General features: G+C 33.1%; 3 protein-coding genes across 12 annotated transcripts in view; 1 reads left to right on the top strand and 2 right to left on the bottom strand.

Annotated features, from left to right (window-relative positions):
- LOC128207799 (uncharacterized) overlaps nt 1-393 on the bottom strand; it is a 39,007-nt gene extending 38,614 nt beyond the window's left edge. For both annotated transcript variants that reach the window (XM_052910937.1, XM_052910938.1), the window contains exon 1: nt 259-393. The gene's annotated coding sequence lies outside the window, so the exon portion shown is untranslated. The remainder of the gene's footprint in view (nt 1-258) is intronic.
- Nucleotides 394-574: 181 nt separating this feature from the next.
- Nucleotides 575-9,863, top strand: LOC128207800 (protein angel homolog 2-like). 4 transcript variants are annotated; one of them, XM_052910941.1, is made up of 5 exons: nt 575-633; nt 2,249-2,826; nt 3,147-3,373; nt 6,637-6,706; nt 7,537-8,706. In XM_052910941.1, the coding sequence occupies exons 2-5, from the start codon at nt 2,265-2,267 to the stop codon at nt 8,466-8,468; spliced, it is 1,791 nt and encodes a 596-aa protein (XP_052766901.1). In that variant the 5' UTR covers nt 575-633; nt 2,249-2,264; the 3' UTR covers nt 8,469-8,706. The 4 variants fall into 4 exon arrangements, with proteins under 4 accessions (XP_052766901.1, XP_052766900.1, XP_052766902.1 ...); XM_052910940.1 differs by having other exon boundaries at nt 575-669; XM_052910942.1 differs by lacking the exon at nt 575-633 and adding an exon at nt 8,972-9,863 and having other exon boundaries at nt 1,713-2,826; nt 7,537-8,510.
- A 629-nt stretch (nt 9,864-10,492) lies between these two features.
- The window catches only part of LOC128208081 (regulator of G-protein signaling 7-like), an 85,613-nt gene continuing 77,217 nt past the window's right edge, over nt 10,493-18,888 (bottom strand). For 2 of the 6 annotated variants that reach the window (XM_052911416.1, XM_052911420.1), the window contains 2 exons: nt 18,408-18,500; nt 10,496-14,478 (listed from right to left, as the gene is read on the bottom strand). In XM_052911416.1, coding sequence (XP_052767376.1) covers nt 14,428-14,478; nt 18,408-18,500 — 144 coding nt within the window. In that variant the 3' untranslated portion in view covers nt 10,496-14,427. Of the gene's footprint in view, nt 18,501-18,888 lie in introns of all 6 variants that reach the window. The other 4 variants (XM_052911414.1, XM_052911415.1, XM_052911418.1 and 1 more) reach the window with 2 other exon arrangements.

Genomic DNA, 18,888 nt, shown 5'->3' with positions numbered 1-18,888 from the left:
AGAAGGCTTTTTATGTCTTTAATATATCTTTGGCAAGGCACAATCTGCCCCTCTGGTCCAACTTATTAGCAATCTCACCCTAGTAAAACAAGCATCTTGAGTATTGATATTAGTCAGACTTTGTCAAAATTTGTGTCAATATACATAATTTACAAATTGACCGATTTTTTCAAGAAAGTGCAGGTGTCCTGTAACTAGGTCATGGTCATAATCGAACATTTCACGAAGGTAAAGCTAGAAACAACGATGGCAACTTACGATTCCTGTAATTCAACGTCAAAGACTTAATTTAGCAACATAATTTGATATTTTAGTGAGATATTACAGTATTTAGGCACACAACGTTATCCAAATCTCTAAGCCACGGAACGAGTTGACATATTTTGGTCTAACCAGAATGCGAACGGAATAAGTTTTCAAAGTATCACATTTACATTAAACGAACACATACCAGATTGTCATCGGAAGAAATCTTATCATTCGCATTTGAAAAAACACAAGAAACTAGTACAGTCTCTTCGTTAATTTGGATTTAAATTTACATTTTTTTTATTCATTTTCGTCTAAAAAAATTCGGTAAACCAAACATTCATGTGAATGTCTAGAAACTCAAATAAGTTATGCAACCAAGAAGTATAAAGTTTTCTCCGTAGTAGATTTTGAGAACAAGTGTGTTTTCTCGTCCTTTTTAGCTTTTTATTCGGTTTCAAGTCTTCAGAACTAATAAATGAAACGTTGTCATCTGTTTTCGCGTGTTTTAAATGTTTGTTAGGTTACATACCACCATTAGCTGACTTCTTTCTTACAAAGATTGGTTTGTAAATAATACCATGGAGCAAGACTAGCACTAAATCACAAACGTTAAACTTTTAAGATATTTTATGTTAACCATATTCCAAAGATCAAAACTTTGCCAAACTTAATAACTTTGGTCTTAGCTTGGCATGGGCCAGTTAGTACATAGTTTTGTGTTCCCATACTGAGTCATAAATATACCCACCACCCATTTTTATAGCCTATATTTTATTACTATGAATTTACTTCTATAGAAATAAAAAAAACAAAAAAAACCTTTTCTGCCTAAATATCTGTGTAGGGAATTGTCAAACAAACTATTAATTATCATAAATGTGTATGTAATTATGGGCTTAACATGAACTATTTATTAATTATGGACGTAACTTGAACTATTGATTAATCATGGACTAAAATTGTATGGAGTGATTGAACTTATTTAAAGCTGCACTCTCACAGATTGAATAATTTGACCAAAAAAAAATGTCTGCAGTGCCGTAGCCAGACTTAAAAAAACACCGAGGCAGAACTGTCTATGGGGAGTTCAGGGGCATTCCCCCCACCGATTTTTTTTTTTGGCAATAAGTGATTTCCTGCATTCTGGAGTATATTCGGTCGATGGTTTATGTACATTGAGGCAAATGAAGTAAGTCGAAAAAAAAGTTATTTTCAGAGCTATAGAAATTATTATCTGTCCCAAAAAACACCGAGGCAGCTGCCTCGGTGTGCCTCAGTGTAGCTACGGCACTGCTTTGTATAAGCCAAATTATGCGAAAATGCATGGAAATCAGTGATATAAGACTGCTGACAAAAAATATTATCGGAGATTTTCATATTTAAGTTCAAAATTGATGTTTTATGCATTTTTCTTAAACTGTTAGTAACGCTTTTAGCCATAAAACATTAATTTTCAAACAGAAATATGAAAACCTGCGATCTGATCTTTTGTCAGCAGTCTAAATCACTGGCTTTCAGATATTTATGCAAAATTTGGCTCATTCCAATACAAAAAATGAAAAAGAAGTGACAATGGTAAATCTGTGAGAGTGCAGCTTTAAACCCACAGTACATACAAGTGGCCATTATCATGAGTGTGTGGTCTACGTTGCTACATCTCCTGTTGCCAAAATATATTACACATCCTCTTTATTAGCGCACCCATAGCCGAAACTAATTCATCAAATAACAGATGATTAAATCAGGACCTTTTCAGCAATGAAATTAGAAACAAACAGTTTTAAAAAATGGCTATAAACAATATATTTCTTGTAGCATTCTTGTTAATTACTTTTTAATACAATACATTGTACTTAACCAATCAGAAAGGTCCTACCCCATTTCTCAGAGTGTTGGAGAAATACACTGCAGATTAACAATGCTCTTTTATTGCCATAAGAAATTTAGTTTATTTAGGCATTTACCATTAACCATAAATTTGCATTTTGTGTTTAAGTGAAAGAAAATGAAAAATGATGGTTCCACGCTCTGTTCAAAGAAGTAAGAAGCCAGTCCCATTGTCTACCAAATATTCAGAGAAAGACGGCTGTGAAAAAAGAGAAGTTTCATCAGATATAAAAGTGACTGAGCCAGAGTCATGTCATAAGGAAACTGTTTCAAATCTGTGTTCAATCTCGGGTACATGTAAATTAAATGTGACTCCGGTTGCTGAAAGTTCTGGAGAAAAAATAGACATCAGTCTTGAAAACAATGAAAGTGATGCCAGCAGAAGTGATGCTGTAATTAACAATGATTATGGTGAAACGATTCAGTCAAGTGGTAATGCAGGTACCAATAATGTTACTCAAATTGAAAACCAACTAAATCTCTATAAAGCAATACAAAGTCAAAGTAATGTTCCATTTGTAAATGTAGGTCCTCTTTCACATAGTAATCACGTGCCAGTATATCAGAGATCCCCCAGTAGACCACAGAAGATGGCAAGCAGTAAACCAACACCGGAGACCGTTTACTCTGGCCTGTCATGGCAACCGAATGGCTCAAAAAGGAAAAGAAATAATTCAGCACCATATGGTAACTATTTTAATAAAGTAATTTTGATCTTTCTTTCTAATATATGTTGAATACAATGTCCAAGATTGTGTGTTTAAACCTTGTTTTAAATATTTCAGAAAAGAGTATGATACTAGTTAAAACGAGAAAATAGAAATAGTTGTTGATATTTCGTAAATACTGCAGTCAGTTTCACAAAAATAGATAACAAGAAGATCTTTGAATAGTCTGTTTAAAATATGTAATTTAAGTTTTATTGGAAACAGGGCCCAGATCTTCTGTGAATTATATGCATGATGAAGTAATCATCCTTCAAGATGTTAATTCCTTCTGTGTTACAGATGATTACCACGGACGTAGATGGGAGTACACAGAGATAGGTCACTATTACTTGCAGAGGCCGGCTCATCAAAGAGGCTTTGAGTTTACCATAATGAGTTACAACGTTCTTGCGCAAAACCTCCTCCAGGATAACCGGCGTATGTACAACTACTGCAGACAACAATTTCTCGAGTGGGAATTCCGTCGAGAGCGTTTATTGGAGGAGTTACGCTTCCTACTGCCAGATGTAAGTGACTTACAATTTATGTAGCCATATTTATTCTCGAGATAGTGACTTGGACTATATCTAATTTAAAAGTATTTGCTCCCAAGAAAGTGACTTTGACTATAACTAATTAAGCGGTATTTTTTCAGTAGATAGTGACTTAGACTATAATTTATGTAGTGGTATTTGTTAAAGAGATAGTGACTTGGAAAATAATATATGTAGCAATAGTGATGTAGTGGTATTTATTCCGGAGATTGATTGTTGAAATATTCTTTACTTTGCTTTCAAACTTCAAATGTGAGTATCATACAATATTGAGTCTGTACATAAATCAACATAATACATATCATACATGCCATATCCCCTGGCGGAGGAAAAAAATCCCCCGGAATTTCAATCTATCCATCGGTCTCCCGGCGGGAGATAAAGATCCCCCATAAAAATATTTTATTTTTTAGATTTTACAACAGGCAATAATGACAAAGTGAAACTACAGTATCTGAGTGAAACTGAATGTAAACAAACTACTCCACTAGGGAAATGACCGTATAAATCACAATGAATATTTTAAAAAAGGTAAACTTTGATCAATGCCAAAAGGAAACTTTTACAACAAGTGATGAATTTAATTGTAGTAATGATCAAAGGCAAAGAAATATTACTATTTGGGAAAGGGAAGAAATTAATAATATTTATTTCATTCTTTTTTTGTCTGAACATCATCATAGCTTAAGCAGAATTTTTTAATTGACTTTGGAGGAAGGTAAACCAATTTTATTGTCTCGAAAACATATTTTTTCAATGACATATTTTGTTTTGCAAGTGCATGCATGTTACAGTATAACATTACAGTGTATCATAAGAATATGATGAATCATGATATATAAAACTAGAGCTGTCACAGGAGTGACGAATACCCCCAAATACCGCCTGGACACAGGAATGGCAAACCATTCATTTGAAAAGAGGCCATAACTCCAATGTTACTGCACACTGCATCTTCTTTTATCATGCATGTATTGTTTTATTTAAATCTGTTGAGTAATTTAGAAGTTACACTGCAGACAAGAAAAACTAGCCTTTCATGAGTTATCGTCCGGAAACCGTTTTTCTATTTTTAGTAACAGTGACCTTGACCTTGGCCCCACCAGCCCCAATATCGAACTTGACCTGTATCTTCTGATGTTACACCTGTGTACCAAAAATTGTTCAAATCTGTCTAGCCTATCATGAGTTACTGTCTGGAAACCGTTTTTCTATTTTTAGTAACAGTGACCTTGACCTTGGTCCCAACTGCCCCAATATCGAACTTGACCTGTATCTTCTGATGTTACACCTGTGTACCAAAAATTGTTCAAATCTGTCAAGCCTTTCATGATTTATCGTCCGGAAACCGTTTTTCTATTTTTAGTAACAGTGACCTTGACTTTGGCCCCACAAGCCCCAATATCGAACTTGACCTGTATCTTCTGATGTTACACCTGTGTACCAAAAATTGTTCAAATCTGTCTAGCCTTTCATGAGTTATCATCCGGAAAACGTTTTTCTATTTTTAGTAACAGTGACCGTGACCTTGGCCCCACCAGCCCCAATATCGAACTTGACCTATATCTTCTGATGTTACACCTGTGTACCAAACTGTATCTTCTGATGTTACACCTATGTACCAAAAATTGTTCAAATCTGTCTAGCCTTTCAGGAGTTATTGTCCGGAAACCATTTTTCTATTTTTAGTAACAGTGACCTTGACCTTGGCCCCACCAGCCCCAATATCGAACTTGACCTGTATCTTCTGATGTTACACCTGTGTACCAAAAATTGTTCAAATCTGTCAAGCCTTTCATGATTTATCGTCCGGAAACCGTTTTTCTATTTTTAGTAACAGTGACCTTGACTTTGGCCCCACAAGCCCCAATATCGAACTTGACCTGTATCTTCTGATGTTACACCTGTGTACCAAAAATTGTTCAAATCTGTCTAGCCTTTCATGAGTTATCATCCGGAAACCGTTTTTCTATTTTTAGTAACAGTGACCGTGACCTTGGCCCCACCAGCCCCAATATCGAACTTGACCTATATCTTCTGATGTTACACCTGTGTACCAAACTGTATCTTCTGATGTTACACTTATGTACCAAAAATTGTTCAAATCTGTCTAGCCTTTCAGGAGTTATTGTCCGGAAACCATTTTTCTATTTTTAGTAACAGTGACCTTGACCTTGGCCCCACCAGCCCCAATATCGAACTTGACCTGTATCTTCTGATGTTACACCTGTGTACCGAAAATTGTTCAAATCTGTCTAGCCTTTCATGATTTATCGTCCGGAAACCGTTTTTCTATTTTTAGTGACCTTGACCTTGGACCCAACAGCCCCAATATCGAACTTGACCTGTATCTTCTGATGTTACACCTATGTACCAAAAATTGTTCAAATCTGTCAAGCCTTTTATGAGTTATCGTCCGGAAACCGTTTTTTCTATTGTTAGTAACAATGACCTTGACCTTGGCCCCACCAGCCCCAATATCGAACTTGACCTGTATCTTCTGATGTTTCACCTGTGTACCAAAAATTGTTCAAATCTGTCAAGCCTTTCATGAGTTATCGTCCGGAAACCGTTTTCTATTTTTAGTAACAGTGACCTTGACCTTCTTTTGTGGGGGTATAATAAATCTGTATATTCAAAAAGTAAAAGGTTTTCATTGCAATAAATATATCAAAATACAGTTTTATGTACTTGTATCCAAAAAATACTTTTTGCCAATTTTGCCAACTTAGACCTGCTAAAATAATCCCCTTGAATACTACCAAATCCCCCTGAATTTTCAGCCTTTCTTACCAAACCCTTTGAATGGTCTCCAGAAATATGGCATGTATGATACATTTGCTGATGCTGGTGTAGTAATTAAGCTAAGTTTTTAATATAAAATGTTTGCAAAGTTAATGGATATTCAGTTTTGCTTCTATAGAAATAACCTTGGCAGTTTTTTATGTTTTTTTTTTCTTAATAGCTTAAAAACAATTTAAAGATATCAACTTGCTTTTTTGAGATTCAATTGTAACATTTGGGGACCCTTATCACTCTGTCTGATTGCTCTAGTTAGTTACCAGATATTTTAGGCATATTAAGTATCATTGGTATCAATATTTACAGCTATGATTCATGAATGCTACAGTATACTGGTTTTTATATTCTTACAGATATGGTAATGGATTTGACACTGCTGTTTAGGTGTGTTCTTCTACATAAAGTATTTGAAATGAATGATCTACTATTTTCAGGTTATTTGTCTGCAAGAAGTACATGGAGATCACTACGTAAATTTCTTCACTCCGGAGTTACACAAACTTGGTAAAGATTTTTATCATTTACAAGAAATTACTAACACATCTGTTTATGGCAAGGCAGCTGAATAGAACAGCTGGGTTGGAATTCATAAACACATTTTAAGACATTTGCTAACTGAAGTCACTTTCTTATTTAAGTATCTCATTGTTCGTATGATATAAAACTTAGAAATTCTATAATACATTATTTTCATTGACCTTATTGAAAAAAAGGTACTTTAATGTTAAAAACACTTCTACAAAACTTTTAGGTTGACCGTGAAAATATAAAAAATCTACTTATTATAGGAATAGGAATGACTGAAGATGCTTTACGAATATGATCCAAGCAGAGAGATATATGTATAGAGATTTATATATATATATATTGAATTATCTATATAAGTATGTATAAAATAATAAGATGTTTTTGTTATACATGTAAGTGTTTTTTTTCCCACTTCTACAGCTACCTACATGTATGGTTCTGGTAAAAAAGGTAAAGTTAAAACAATACTGCTAACTAGGTATTGATGTTGCTGGTGTCCGAGTGGCTGTCATTATTGAACTAAACATTGCCTATTATCCAAAATCTCTACATGATACTATTCCTCATATTTTCTTAGGTGTATTACATATATATATATATATATATATATACACTGTGCAATATTTTAGAAAAGAAAATTAGATAAGATAAGCTTTTGAAATCATTAGGTTAAATCATGGACATATAAACCATTCACGGTATATGTCTTGTTTAAATGTAATAAGACAAAGAATTATTTTAAACTGTGTTAAATATCATGCTTTAGATACATAAGATTTAATATAAACTTGGTGGTTATGTTCCAGGTTACCAAGGACAGTACATAAAGCGTACTGGGGACAAGCAAGAAGGCTGTGCCACGTTCTATAGGACCCAAAAATTCACACTTCTTGAAGTCGTTCATCTGCCATATCAACGGACCAGACAAGAGGTTCTCAACAGGGAGAATGTGGCCTTAATTGTGAAGCTGAAACCTCTGGGAAACTGTGTACCTCAGGACCGAACACTCGTAGTTGCTAACACACATCTCCTGTTTAATCCAAAACGTGGGGATATAAAACTTGCTCAATTAATTCTGCTTCTTGCTGAAGTTGACAAGTGTGCGCATTTTGTTAATAGTAAAGGCAAGAATGATTATCAGGCCTTGGTTGTGTGTGGAGACTTCAATTCCACACCTCATAGTGAAATATACAAGTTTCTGCAGATGGGATTCCTTGAATACCAGAATCTGCGGATTAAAGATATGTCAGGACAGGAGGAAGGTATGATGAAACCTGGAAATCAAAGACTTGCTTCAGATTTCTTCCCAAGGGAAATGGGAATCTCAGACAACTGCCAGTATTGTGATGTAGTCCAGAGGCGAAATGCGAATACACAAAATGTAGAAACATTACAGAGCACTCCGGTGCAAAGTTCAGGATTCTTACAACATGGTCTCAGGTTGCACTCAGCTTACGATCATTGGACCAAAAGATGGGGATACTTTTACCCAGAAATCACGACCCATCATGGAAATGCAGTGTGCACTGTTGACTACATTTTCTATGGTATCCAATCAGCGTTAGTGAGATTTGCTCGAGGTGAGGTGCAGACCAGTAGCGTCAAGGAAAGCCATCTGTTTTTGCTGGCCAAATACGGCCTACTCACTGAAAGGGAATTGAACAATATGGGAAGTCTTCCAAACAGGAACTTTGGTTCAGACCATTTGGCACTTATGTCAGAGTTTCTTCTTACGTGAAAGTTTCACTTTACAGGTCAACAACAAAACTGTCCATTTCATGTAAGGACTATTTTGTCTCAGAAATTAACTTTGTTATCAGAGGGATGATACAAAAGTGTGCCTTTTTTAAGGGATATATATTTTTCTGTGAGGTGTAAAAATATCAGGGGATATTTACATGTTCTGATTATTACTGTTCTTAAAGATGTTATTTTGTTCAACAAACATGTTATTGTTAAATAAAACTTCTTGTAAACTCTCCTGTTGACAAAATCGATGCCCAAGACCAGAAGAAAATTGTGAGGTTAGGGTAACATCTTGTCCAAAAACAGGATGGTAGGATGGGGTTTTTTTTGTAGAAAGGTGTAGAGAATATAGTTATAGGGTCCGGCCATAACTTGAAAGAGTTTCAATATTGTTATAGTTATGGCCTTCTGTTAATTCTCTTTATTTTTTGTCCGAAGCATAACTTGAAATGTCCCTAAGGTATTGACTTCATATTCTGATTTATCTCATTTCAGAGAGGTGCAGTTAAAAGGAACTATTACTCTGGGTGCAGGATAGTTTTAGTTACTGCCCTTTTTCATACATATTTTTTTTTCGGAGCATAACTCGGAAAAGTCTTTGAGGTATTGACTTCAAATTTAATATACAGATGGATGACATTAAGGAGAAGTGCAGTGCACAAGGGCCATAACTTAGTTATTGCGCTTTGTTTATGTTCATTCAATGGTATTCTTTGTCGAAAGGCAAAGTTGTTAATTTGGTGTGGGATATGGCAGTCTGTGGTTATGTTATGTGTGCTTCTTCAAATGAGTATTTCTGAGAGTGAGTTGTTATTATATTTATATCTAAACATAGAGCTATAATAGTCATTGTAGGCAAAGATTTTTAGATTTTGCAAGTTAAATTTTAAATTTGTTTTGAAACACTCAATCAAACTCTGGTAAAAGACCGAAGGCGAGGCTCTGTAAGCGGCATAGACTGTGCTATGTTTCAATTAAAATGGTCAATAAAAAGTAAAGTTATCTTTAGTTTTAAGTCTTCATTTGAAGCAAATTATTGCCTTCAGACATAGCATAATTATATGCCGTCATTTATCACATGGTAAAGTCACACACTATATGTTGGAGTCCTCTTATGATTGGTCATTTATGGTTCAAACTTCTATTACGGAATCACTCTAAAACTGGATACACATCAACATATCTTGTAAAAAAAGTTTAACCATAGACCTATTGTTGGTTCTGAAAACCAATGTATTACACATTTGGCCCAGCTGCTCGACGTTTATCTGAAATTGGAATGAAATCCTGACAGTTGTAACTAGGTAATAAAGCATTGATACCGTTATGAATTTCTAGGTTGACTGCAACAACTACCAAATGTGACCATTGAGGTGATAAGCACGGATTTATGAGTGACACACCTTCCCATAATGCTCTACAATTTAATTAGGGTATTCTGTAAATTTTGCCTGGTATGACTTATACATGACAGTTTTGCTATTAAATCCCTTTGCAACTTTGATTTTGTTCAGCAGATTAGCCATGACCATGTTACAGATGGTAAGATATTCATCAAGCCTACATAATAATGTTTACGCATAACATTTACTCGGGTATGCAGCCAACAAGCCTTCCATGAAATAATCGACTCATATAAAAGGGTCTTGTTTTGGATAAGATGATCTGTTCGGAACATTCCTGTAATGAGCACATACCTATATATCAAGGCAATATTAATTACATGTATATGTAAAATGCTCAGGGGCCATATCAAATAAACTACATAGATAGAACTTAAACTTCAGATTAGAAACTAAGTGTTTTGATTGGCCTGTATATTTAGCTGACCAATAGGCTAAATGGAATCACTGAGGCATGTCTAAGGAAAAGATCAATTATTGAATACTCACTCTGGACAATAAAATATTCAGCTCAGCTCGGTACAAATCATTCCCATGATGTTAGATCATTATCTGGCCGTGGATTAATGTTGATTTTTGTAGACCAAATGATTACAAACTACGGCAACAACATAAACAACAAACAAAACATACGAATAAGATTTATTGTCAATGTTTTACAAGAAATAGCAATGGCAGTCAAAAATGGAGTATTATACATAATTATCTGATGACATGAACAATGGAAGAAAATCACACAACTGTCATTACATGTACATAGTTTTGTCATTACATGTACATAGTTTTGTCATTACATGTACATAGTTTTGTCATACATGTACATAGTTTTGTCATTACATGTATATAGTTTTGTCATTACATGTACATAGTTTTGTCATACATGTACATAGTTTTGTCATTACATGTACATAGTTTTGTCATTACATGTACATAGTTTTGTCATTACATGTACATAGTTTTGTCATACATGTACATAGTTTTGTCATTACATGTATATAGTTTTGTCATTACATGTACATAGTTTTGTCATACATGTACATAGTTTTGTCATTACATGTACATAGTTTTGTCATTACATGTACATAGTTTTGTCATACATGTACATAGTTTTGTCATTACATGTATATACTTTTGTCCTTACATGTACATGTACATAATTTTGTCAATACATGTACATATAGTTTTTACATTAACATGTTCATGATTGTGTTATGGAAGCAGCTACTTTCCAAGGAATTTTCTCTTGGACTTTGTTGCCCTTTTAATCATTTTTATGCCTAGTGACACTGTAAAATGGTTAGTGAGATGATAGTAAACTGCTTTTGGTTACTAAATTTTATATTTAAATTAATCGGAATAACTATTGCACAGGCCGAATGAAAAAACTATTGCACAGGCTAAATGACCAACATTTGGGTAGTATTACCTGTATTGTTTTGATCCGTAAATTTTGTAAAAATATTGCACAAGTTTGAAAAATACTTGACCAAGTATTCTTACATATATAAAGCTTCTACAGGGTACTAATACATAGCAGACATCTGAGATCTACACAATGATCCGATAAATAGAGCAGAATAAGATTATTTTGGGCTGACTGTTCAGAACTTTATCAAAGTTAGCAACGTTGTTAATTTTAAAATTGTTCCTGCACTGAAAGTTTAATGGATACACCTGTGATCTACAGTATTTCTTACAAGATTTGAGACCACTGTTTCAGCTGTACATGTTTTATGCAAATACATGTATATTTTACCTATTAAAGTTAACAACGATGCTATTAACAACGTGGTTAACTTCAAGAAAGTTCTGAACAATGGGCCCAATAAAATCATTGTAAAACAATTGGCACTTTAACCAAGTATCATAACACATGTATTTTACATATTCATTTTATTGAGTACAAGCAATTCGAGCACCAAACGCTGTGTGCTGCTTTCAGAAAGACGAATCGTAGTAATAACAAATATAGCGCAAACATCGATTTGAATTTCGCTTTAACCTCTGGGTTATAGAATGGCACGGGAGTATGCTACTTAAATTTGGATGCAAGATAGAAAAATGTGTGTGGGTGAGGTCATTCAAAAAATGTAACACAAAAATTAATCTAACCACCTTGGGATTTTTTCAACTTACGTTTGAAAATATGCGATAATTAGGAGTTAAAAGTATATTGTGAACAATGGTGTACCTTTTGTTATCCATTAAACATAATATTTAACTGTTATTTGGCTGATCTTTCAGAACTTTGTTAAAGTTAACAACATTGTTAACGTCACTACTGTTGAATTTTAAATTGTTACTGCTCTGGAAGTTTAATGGAAACACATGTGATCTGCTGTATTTCTAACAAGATTTGAAACAATTGTTTAACTGTACTTGTTTATTTTTAAATATGTCTGCACATCATCAAACACTTCATGTTTAACAGTTAACAGTAAACATCGCGCTGTTAACTTTAACAAAGTTCTGAACAATCATCCCACAAGATTTGTCAAGAACTTACAATATGGCATCTTTTGGAAATAGAAAAAAAAATACCAAGGACAGAAATCAAGAAATCAATTACATGTACATAATAAGACATATTATTGACAGCTGTGTGTGTGAAGCAACAAAATTTACAATGTCAACTTGAGATGTATAGGCTGTCTTAACCTATTTGACCTCCATAAATATCCACAAACAATCGCCTATTCATCATATGAATGAAATTATCCCGTCAAATCACAAAATATTTAACTAGTAAAACAGTTCATGACATAAAATTCATAATAATAAAATACTATTTACATATGATTTTTTATTTACATGTACACACTAGTTTATCCTAAATAAGTTATAACTTATTCAATAAATAGATGAGAAAAGTCCTAATATTTACAAAACACAACAAATCATCAACCAGTCTCTTCATTCATACATGTACCATTCACCAAATTAATGAAACTGGACTGGTAGTCATAGAACATCTTAAGTCATTTTTTAACTGAGGTCGAGGTCAATTTCCCTCAACTTTCCAGAGTCAAATTTAAAGAGAAGTACAAGTGTTTTTTACATAAAAGTTTGTATACATTACATAAAAATAATATAAATAAAGTATTTTAGGTAAGATTAATACAGGTAGTCATTATATCATATGACTAGTAAAATACTTAACTAAAGAAGACATTTTAATACTGAACTTAGAAAAATGACTTTTAAATGAAATATTTTATATAGCATCTAGTTATTATATAATATGACCAGTAAAATACTTAACTAAGGAAAATGACTTTTCAATGAAGTATTTTATATATCATCTAGTTATTATATAATATGACCAGTAAACTTAAGGGAAATGACTAAAGATAGGAAATGACTTAAGATGTTCTTTGAATACCGACCAAGACCTAGTTATAATAATTTAAAGTGAAGATCATGTTTTAATTATAAAGAATAATCTTATTGCTTAGGAAGCAAGTAATGGTAGAGAACAAATAGAAACACTGTCCATTTGAGAGCCAGATGGGCTTATCAGTCTTCGTATTATATATGCTGATAGGCCCGTATGGCAATAAATGTACCAAATATTTCAACAGTACTTGTTTTTTATATTGCAATTTGTGTGTCATTCACGTTTTTTATGTTCACAGCATCATGCAAAATGCTTCTCTATTTTTTAAATCGGGAACCAGGACGGCATCACGTTATAATGAACATTGCACTATAAATGATTGCGAATAATTGGAGCTGCAGTGTAAAAATCTAGACAAAAATTTATAGTGCATTAACTTTGCACAATTTATATTGAAAATGGTACTCGGCAAACAATTTCCCAAAAAATGTATAATGTGAGTGTTTACAACTGAGAAACATGTGAAGAGTTTGTCGAACAATAGAGATTTAAAGAAATAAAATATTTGTAGTTAGAAAAAATTATTGTATTTTCAATCATAAATTAACTGAAGAGAAGAATATTCATTGTATCAAACTACACATAATGGTAATTATATAAAATTAACCTAGTAAAATAATATCTTGATGATACAGCAGTATTTTTTCAAACAATTGTCGTCAACATCGCATGTCATATAATGGATATAAATAATTGACTTTTACAATAAATCCTATGAAAAATGAATTTCGGTGCTCAAAATCTACCTACATGTATAATTGGATCCCGAACGGCAAAGTTTTCATGACTACCAATATAAAACCCCAAATGGCAAAGCTTTTATTACTACTATTTTTATTAATATGTCCACTTAGCTTACTGAATCTGAAACATTTAGGTCAATATTACATACCGTAGACTGCTTTCATTTCATGAGGTAATGTTTTTTTACAATTTTCGGTTTTCGCCAATTTTGCCAAGCTGCCATTATCTACTCAATGGACATCAGAAGTAAATTAAAAACTTTGCTGTGCAAAAAATCAGAAAAAAATAAACCCTCGCAAAATGTTAACAATCTGCAGCAATTCTTTATTACTTGGTGTACAATGTTTTCCCGTACAACATTATTTGGCATTTGTCTGGTTGGAAGTATGACCTGTGGACCTATCATGTCATAATGCTGTTATTTTCCTAAGTTCTAGAGGTACCAGTCGCTTCTTGCTCTGTAATGTATGGACATTAAAGTTTCGTTATAAATTAAAAATCTATTAAAATCTATTGAACTAGTGATGGATTATTGGCCAAATTACCTAATCCAATCGAATTAGACTCCCAAAATTGATCATTAAATCGGAAATAATGAAAAAGTATTTCTCTTTAAAATATGTACTAGTATCAAAATATATTTTGTACATTTTAAAAAGCACCCACTTGTATAATGTGTGTGTATATATATATATATATATAATTGTTATGACATTTTTTTCCATTATACTTAGCTGCTTTCACCTGATGAAGTCAAAGTTTTAAGTCAAAATGCATTGTAGAAATGGGAGTTTGTCTTCTTTTTGGGATTTTAATAAAGTTTGATGACAATCGATCATTACAAATTAACTGCGATGCAGGATGAATATTTGAATATTTGATCAACGAGCCATCACTAGTTCAAACTATTTAAAAATTATCTAACTATAGCCTTATTTGTAAGGTTTACATTTGCATGACTGTATTTTTTTAAGAAGAATAATTATTTTATGTGTATTTTCAATGACAAAATTTAACAGAAAAATATAAAATGAAACAAGAGCGCCCTAAAGTAAATGCCAAACCCTCATCTGTAGTTGATTTTGTTGAAAAAGGGGCATAACTGGACAATTTTTCAAGTCAAAGTTATGGGCCTTGCCATTCATGTTCATATCATCTCTGGCAACATGTGTACTACATTGTATTTGAATTTCTTTAACTTTAGTTTTAGTTTCAATTGATTATTTTGAACATTTACGGCCAAATGTAGTTTTTTGCAATTTTTGTATTGGTTTAAAAAGGGGCATAACTCAGGGTTATTAACCTTGTTATACCTGTGTGTATTGTCAGTGGCAACATGTCCACCAAGTTTCATTTGAATATTTTGAACATTTATAATTATGACCAAATTTAGTTTATGCAATTTTTGTATTGGTTGAAAAAAGGGGCATAAGTCAGAGTTATTGGCCATGCTATACATGTGTGTATTGTCAGTGGCAACATGTCTACCAAGTTTCATATGGATATGTTAAACATTTTTTTAAATAATGGCCAAGGTTAAAGTTATTGCACATGATGAAACCAAGGCTATCGCAATATGAAAAAAACAGATGAGCTAGAAATCCATAGAAAGAGGCCAAAATGCTGACATGCTAAACTACAGAGAAGTTGTAAGTTTTGTTCTGTGGGAAAGAAAATAACAGCAATTATCCTCCACACACGTCAACATGTGATTTCACTGGCAAACAACTTAGACACACATAAATATGAAACAACATGGATTAACTTGCATCCAAACATAAAGATTTATGCTATCCATGAATGCAAGTTAACAAACTTTTTAATGAATCTCTTTTTGGCATTTTTCACTTTGGCACTTACTTTTTTACATTAATAATTATACTCATGAAAGTCAACAAGAAGTCATTATATTAAAAAGTTATTAGAATTCCTTAGTCTTTAATGGGACTTAAGTTCTTTTTTGAAACTAGTATCAAATTAAATTTTAAGCCTCTTAAAATTGATGTTTCGTTCATCATATTTATTGCAATTATTTTTGGAAATGTAAAAGCTGAGTTGATAGGTGTGTTTTGACATACTTAAATACTTCAGTTTTGGAGTCATTTTGGGTCAAATATAGTTAATATGTTTCTTTCTCTTAAGTATATGATAATATTATTCCCCCACAAGCAGGCTCATAAAAATAAATCCATTCAACATTCAGTTCAAGAACTCAAGTCCCATGAATTGCTACGCCATAAATTTATTATACCTGTTTTTAATTTTGGGTGCTTTAATATTCATGAAATTAGGCATAGATCTTAACTTGTTGAACATTTTTCATTCAAAATTATAATACATGATTACGGTATCTCCAACCTCAATATACATGACCATTCAAGAATCAGTAAACATGCAACAAAATTCAAATAGTACCAATGGTAAGAATGCACATTGAAATGGCACTAGCTTACATGGAAAGACAACAATATTGATAGCTAAACATGTACACAGCTTAGCAAATAGCACTTGTAGCTGTTATGACATAAGTTAGTGTAACATTATTCATCCATTTCAGATTGTGAGCATAAAAATAAGAGTTCAAAGGTATCCCTGGTTTACCGTAAGTTCCCTTAACGTAGTGTTATATTTTGACGCCTGGTGAATCTATGACAGTTTGGTATCGTTTATAAGGGTTTTACTTGCTGATCACTTATATGTTAATGTAATGCAGAGATACAATTCTGCAGTCGTCTGCACTTACACTTTGACCTGTTTTAGCAGTCTGATTTGATTTATTAGTAGCTCTACTATATATAAACTAGTTTTTACCAGTCGGAGGTAATATTCCTTCTGTTTCTCAATAAAAAACACTGACATTTGACAGGACTCTGAACCATGACACATTTTATGCGTATTTTCCAAAAATCTAAAAATAATAACAAACATCAAGTTTTTGTTTACAATGTTTCCTATCTACCCCTTAAGAGACCTAAATCTGCCTCTCTGCCATTGCCAAAGGTTGACATGTCTGATTCTGCACATAAAAACCTTTCCATTGATACCAAAATAATTTATGGGCACCAGGCACCTAGGATTCACAAAATTGGGTATTGAATTCCTTAAGACTGAAGTTCTAAAAATTACTTTTGGTTAACACATCCATAATCTGTTTAATTTATGTTCACACATATGTTTAAAGAAAGAAATAAATATATAAAATTTTACCAGAAGACATAGTTTCCCAATAATATTAACAAAACTAAAGTAATTCATTGAGTGAAATCAAAAAGGCACACATTTAATAGCAGAAATTCACCTCTAAGAAGCTAATAATGTGCTAAAATAAAAGGGAAAGTTGGTGCTAGCTACATGTTATATAGATCACGTGATCTTGAACAAACATCAAAGGTCCATTGCTTTTGTAAAATGAATGACACAGTCATAAATTAACATTTACGTCTTATAGGAATTTTAAACAAAAAGGGCTGAGGAGTAAAATGCCCACACTTGTCTGTTGGTCATCGGTCAAAAAAGGAGCAAAATTAACTCGACACTTATTAAAGCCAGAGTAATTGGTCTTGCTGTAAATGTGTGTATTGTCCCTTGCAACATGTTTACCAATCATTTTTTGAATATCTATAATTTGAGTTATGGAAAAGGTTTGCGTTTTTGCACGCTGACAGCAACTCCAATGACATCAACGGCACCAAGGTTATGACAAAACATTGACTCTTTCCTTCAAAAAACAGACTAGCTTAAATAAAATTTCTATAAAAATAATATAAACACTGTTAAAAGAGAAAAATAAGTCATCAAAAAAGATACACAGTGACATATCAAAAAAGCTCCAAGTCACGTGAACTTGAAGAGCAGCCTGTGCTTGCCAAGTCAATATGCTTGCAAAACTAACAATGTTTGCACAGTCAAGCTGTGCTTTCAAGCTCAAAATGCTTGCAAAGTCACAATGGCTTGCACAATCACAGGTTTTCAGTTGCAAGTACTTAAAATTACAAGTTTCTCCACGAATTCCAAACATGTGCAATGAACATCCAACTTGTTTCGGCTAAATGTCCTTGCTCTCCTGCTACAAGGATGATTTCATTATCAGAAAATGGTTCAAAAGAAATTCTCTTTAATTCTTTATCCCAAAACTCTCACACTACACAGCAATTGGTATTGGAAACTATGTCACAATGAAGTTTAACTTGTAAGTTGTAAGTACATGCGTTTCACACTGACTTGCAAAAGACGAGAGCGGGCAGTCATAAACAACAAATGCTTGAAGAGCCACACAAGTGCTTGCGGAGTCACAATAACGTTGCGGAGAGTGCGAACCAAGTGGCGTTGAGAATCACGTGTGTTTGAAAGTAAAGTTACTAGCAATGGAGGGCAACAGGAGTCTTACTTTCTTCCGTGTGCCACTAAGGAAGTCTTTATACATGTCTGATCGTATATATCTGCTGTAACTATCACTTTTCATTAATTTGAATATATGGTCCTGGAAAAGAAAATCATGATCTGTTAAGCAACACAAAAAAAATCTACATGTTTATTGCTTACACTCTACAAACATTAAGGAAAGCAGGAAGTGCACCCGGTGACCAGCAATACACATTTTTAACCTGATTTCAAGGAAATTTCACATAAAATTTAAAAAGTATATCTCTATACAGCCGCCAATTCATTTTGAAACAAATATTTGAATCAGAGTTATGGAACTTAAGAGATTAACATGTGCATATTGTACTAATGAACAAAAGAACCAAATTTCATGTCAATATCATAAATCCTTTTGAAAATTCTCCATGACAAAATGCCAACGCTATGACTTTTTTTCATTGGAAAACAGATGTGCTAAATATTGTCCCTAACATTTTATAAAGCTG

The sequence above is a fragment of the Mya arenaria genome, chromosome 11, assembly GCF_026914265.1.
Source record: "Mya arenaria isolate MELC-2E11 chromosome 11, ASM2691426v1".
Classification (NCBI taxonomy): Eukaryota; Metazoa; Mollusca; class Bivalvia; order Myida; family Myidae; genus Mya; species Mya arenaria.
The sequence above is the reverse complement of the archived record's forward strand: the minus strand, read 5'-3'. Positions and strand labels throughout refer to the sequence as shown.

Coding starts and splice junctions, on each gene's coding strand:
- LOC128207800 (XM_052910942.1), top strand. CDS start 2,265: ATGATGGTTCCACGCTCTGTTCAAAGAAGTAAGAAGCCAGTCCCATTG. Junction 2,827..3,146: donor AAATAATTCAGCACCATATG/GTAACTATTTTA, acceptor TCTGTGTTACAG/ATGATTACCACGGACGTAGA. Junction 3,374..6,636: donor TACGCTTCCTACTGCCAGAT/GTAAGTGACTTA, acceptor TACTATTTTCAG/GTTATTTGTCTGCAAGAAGT.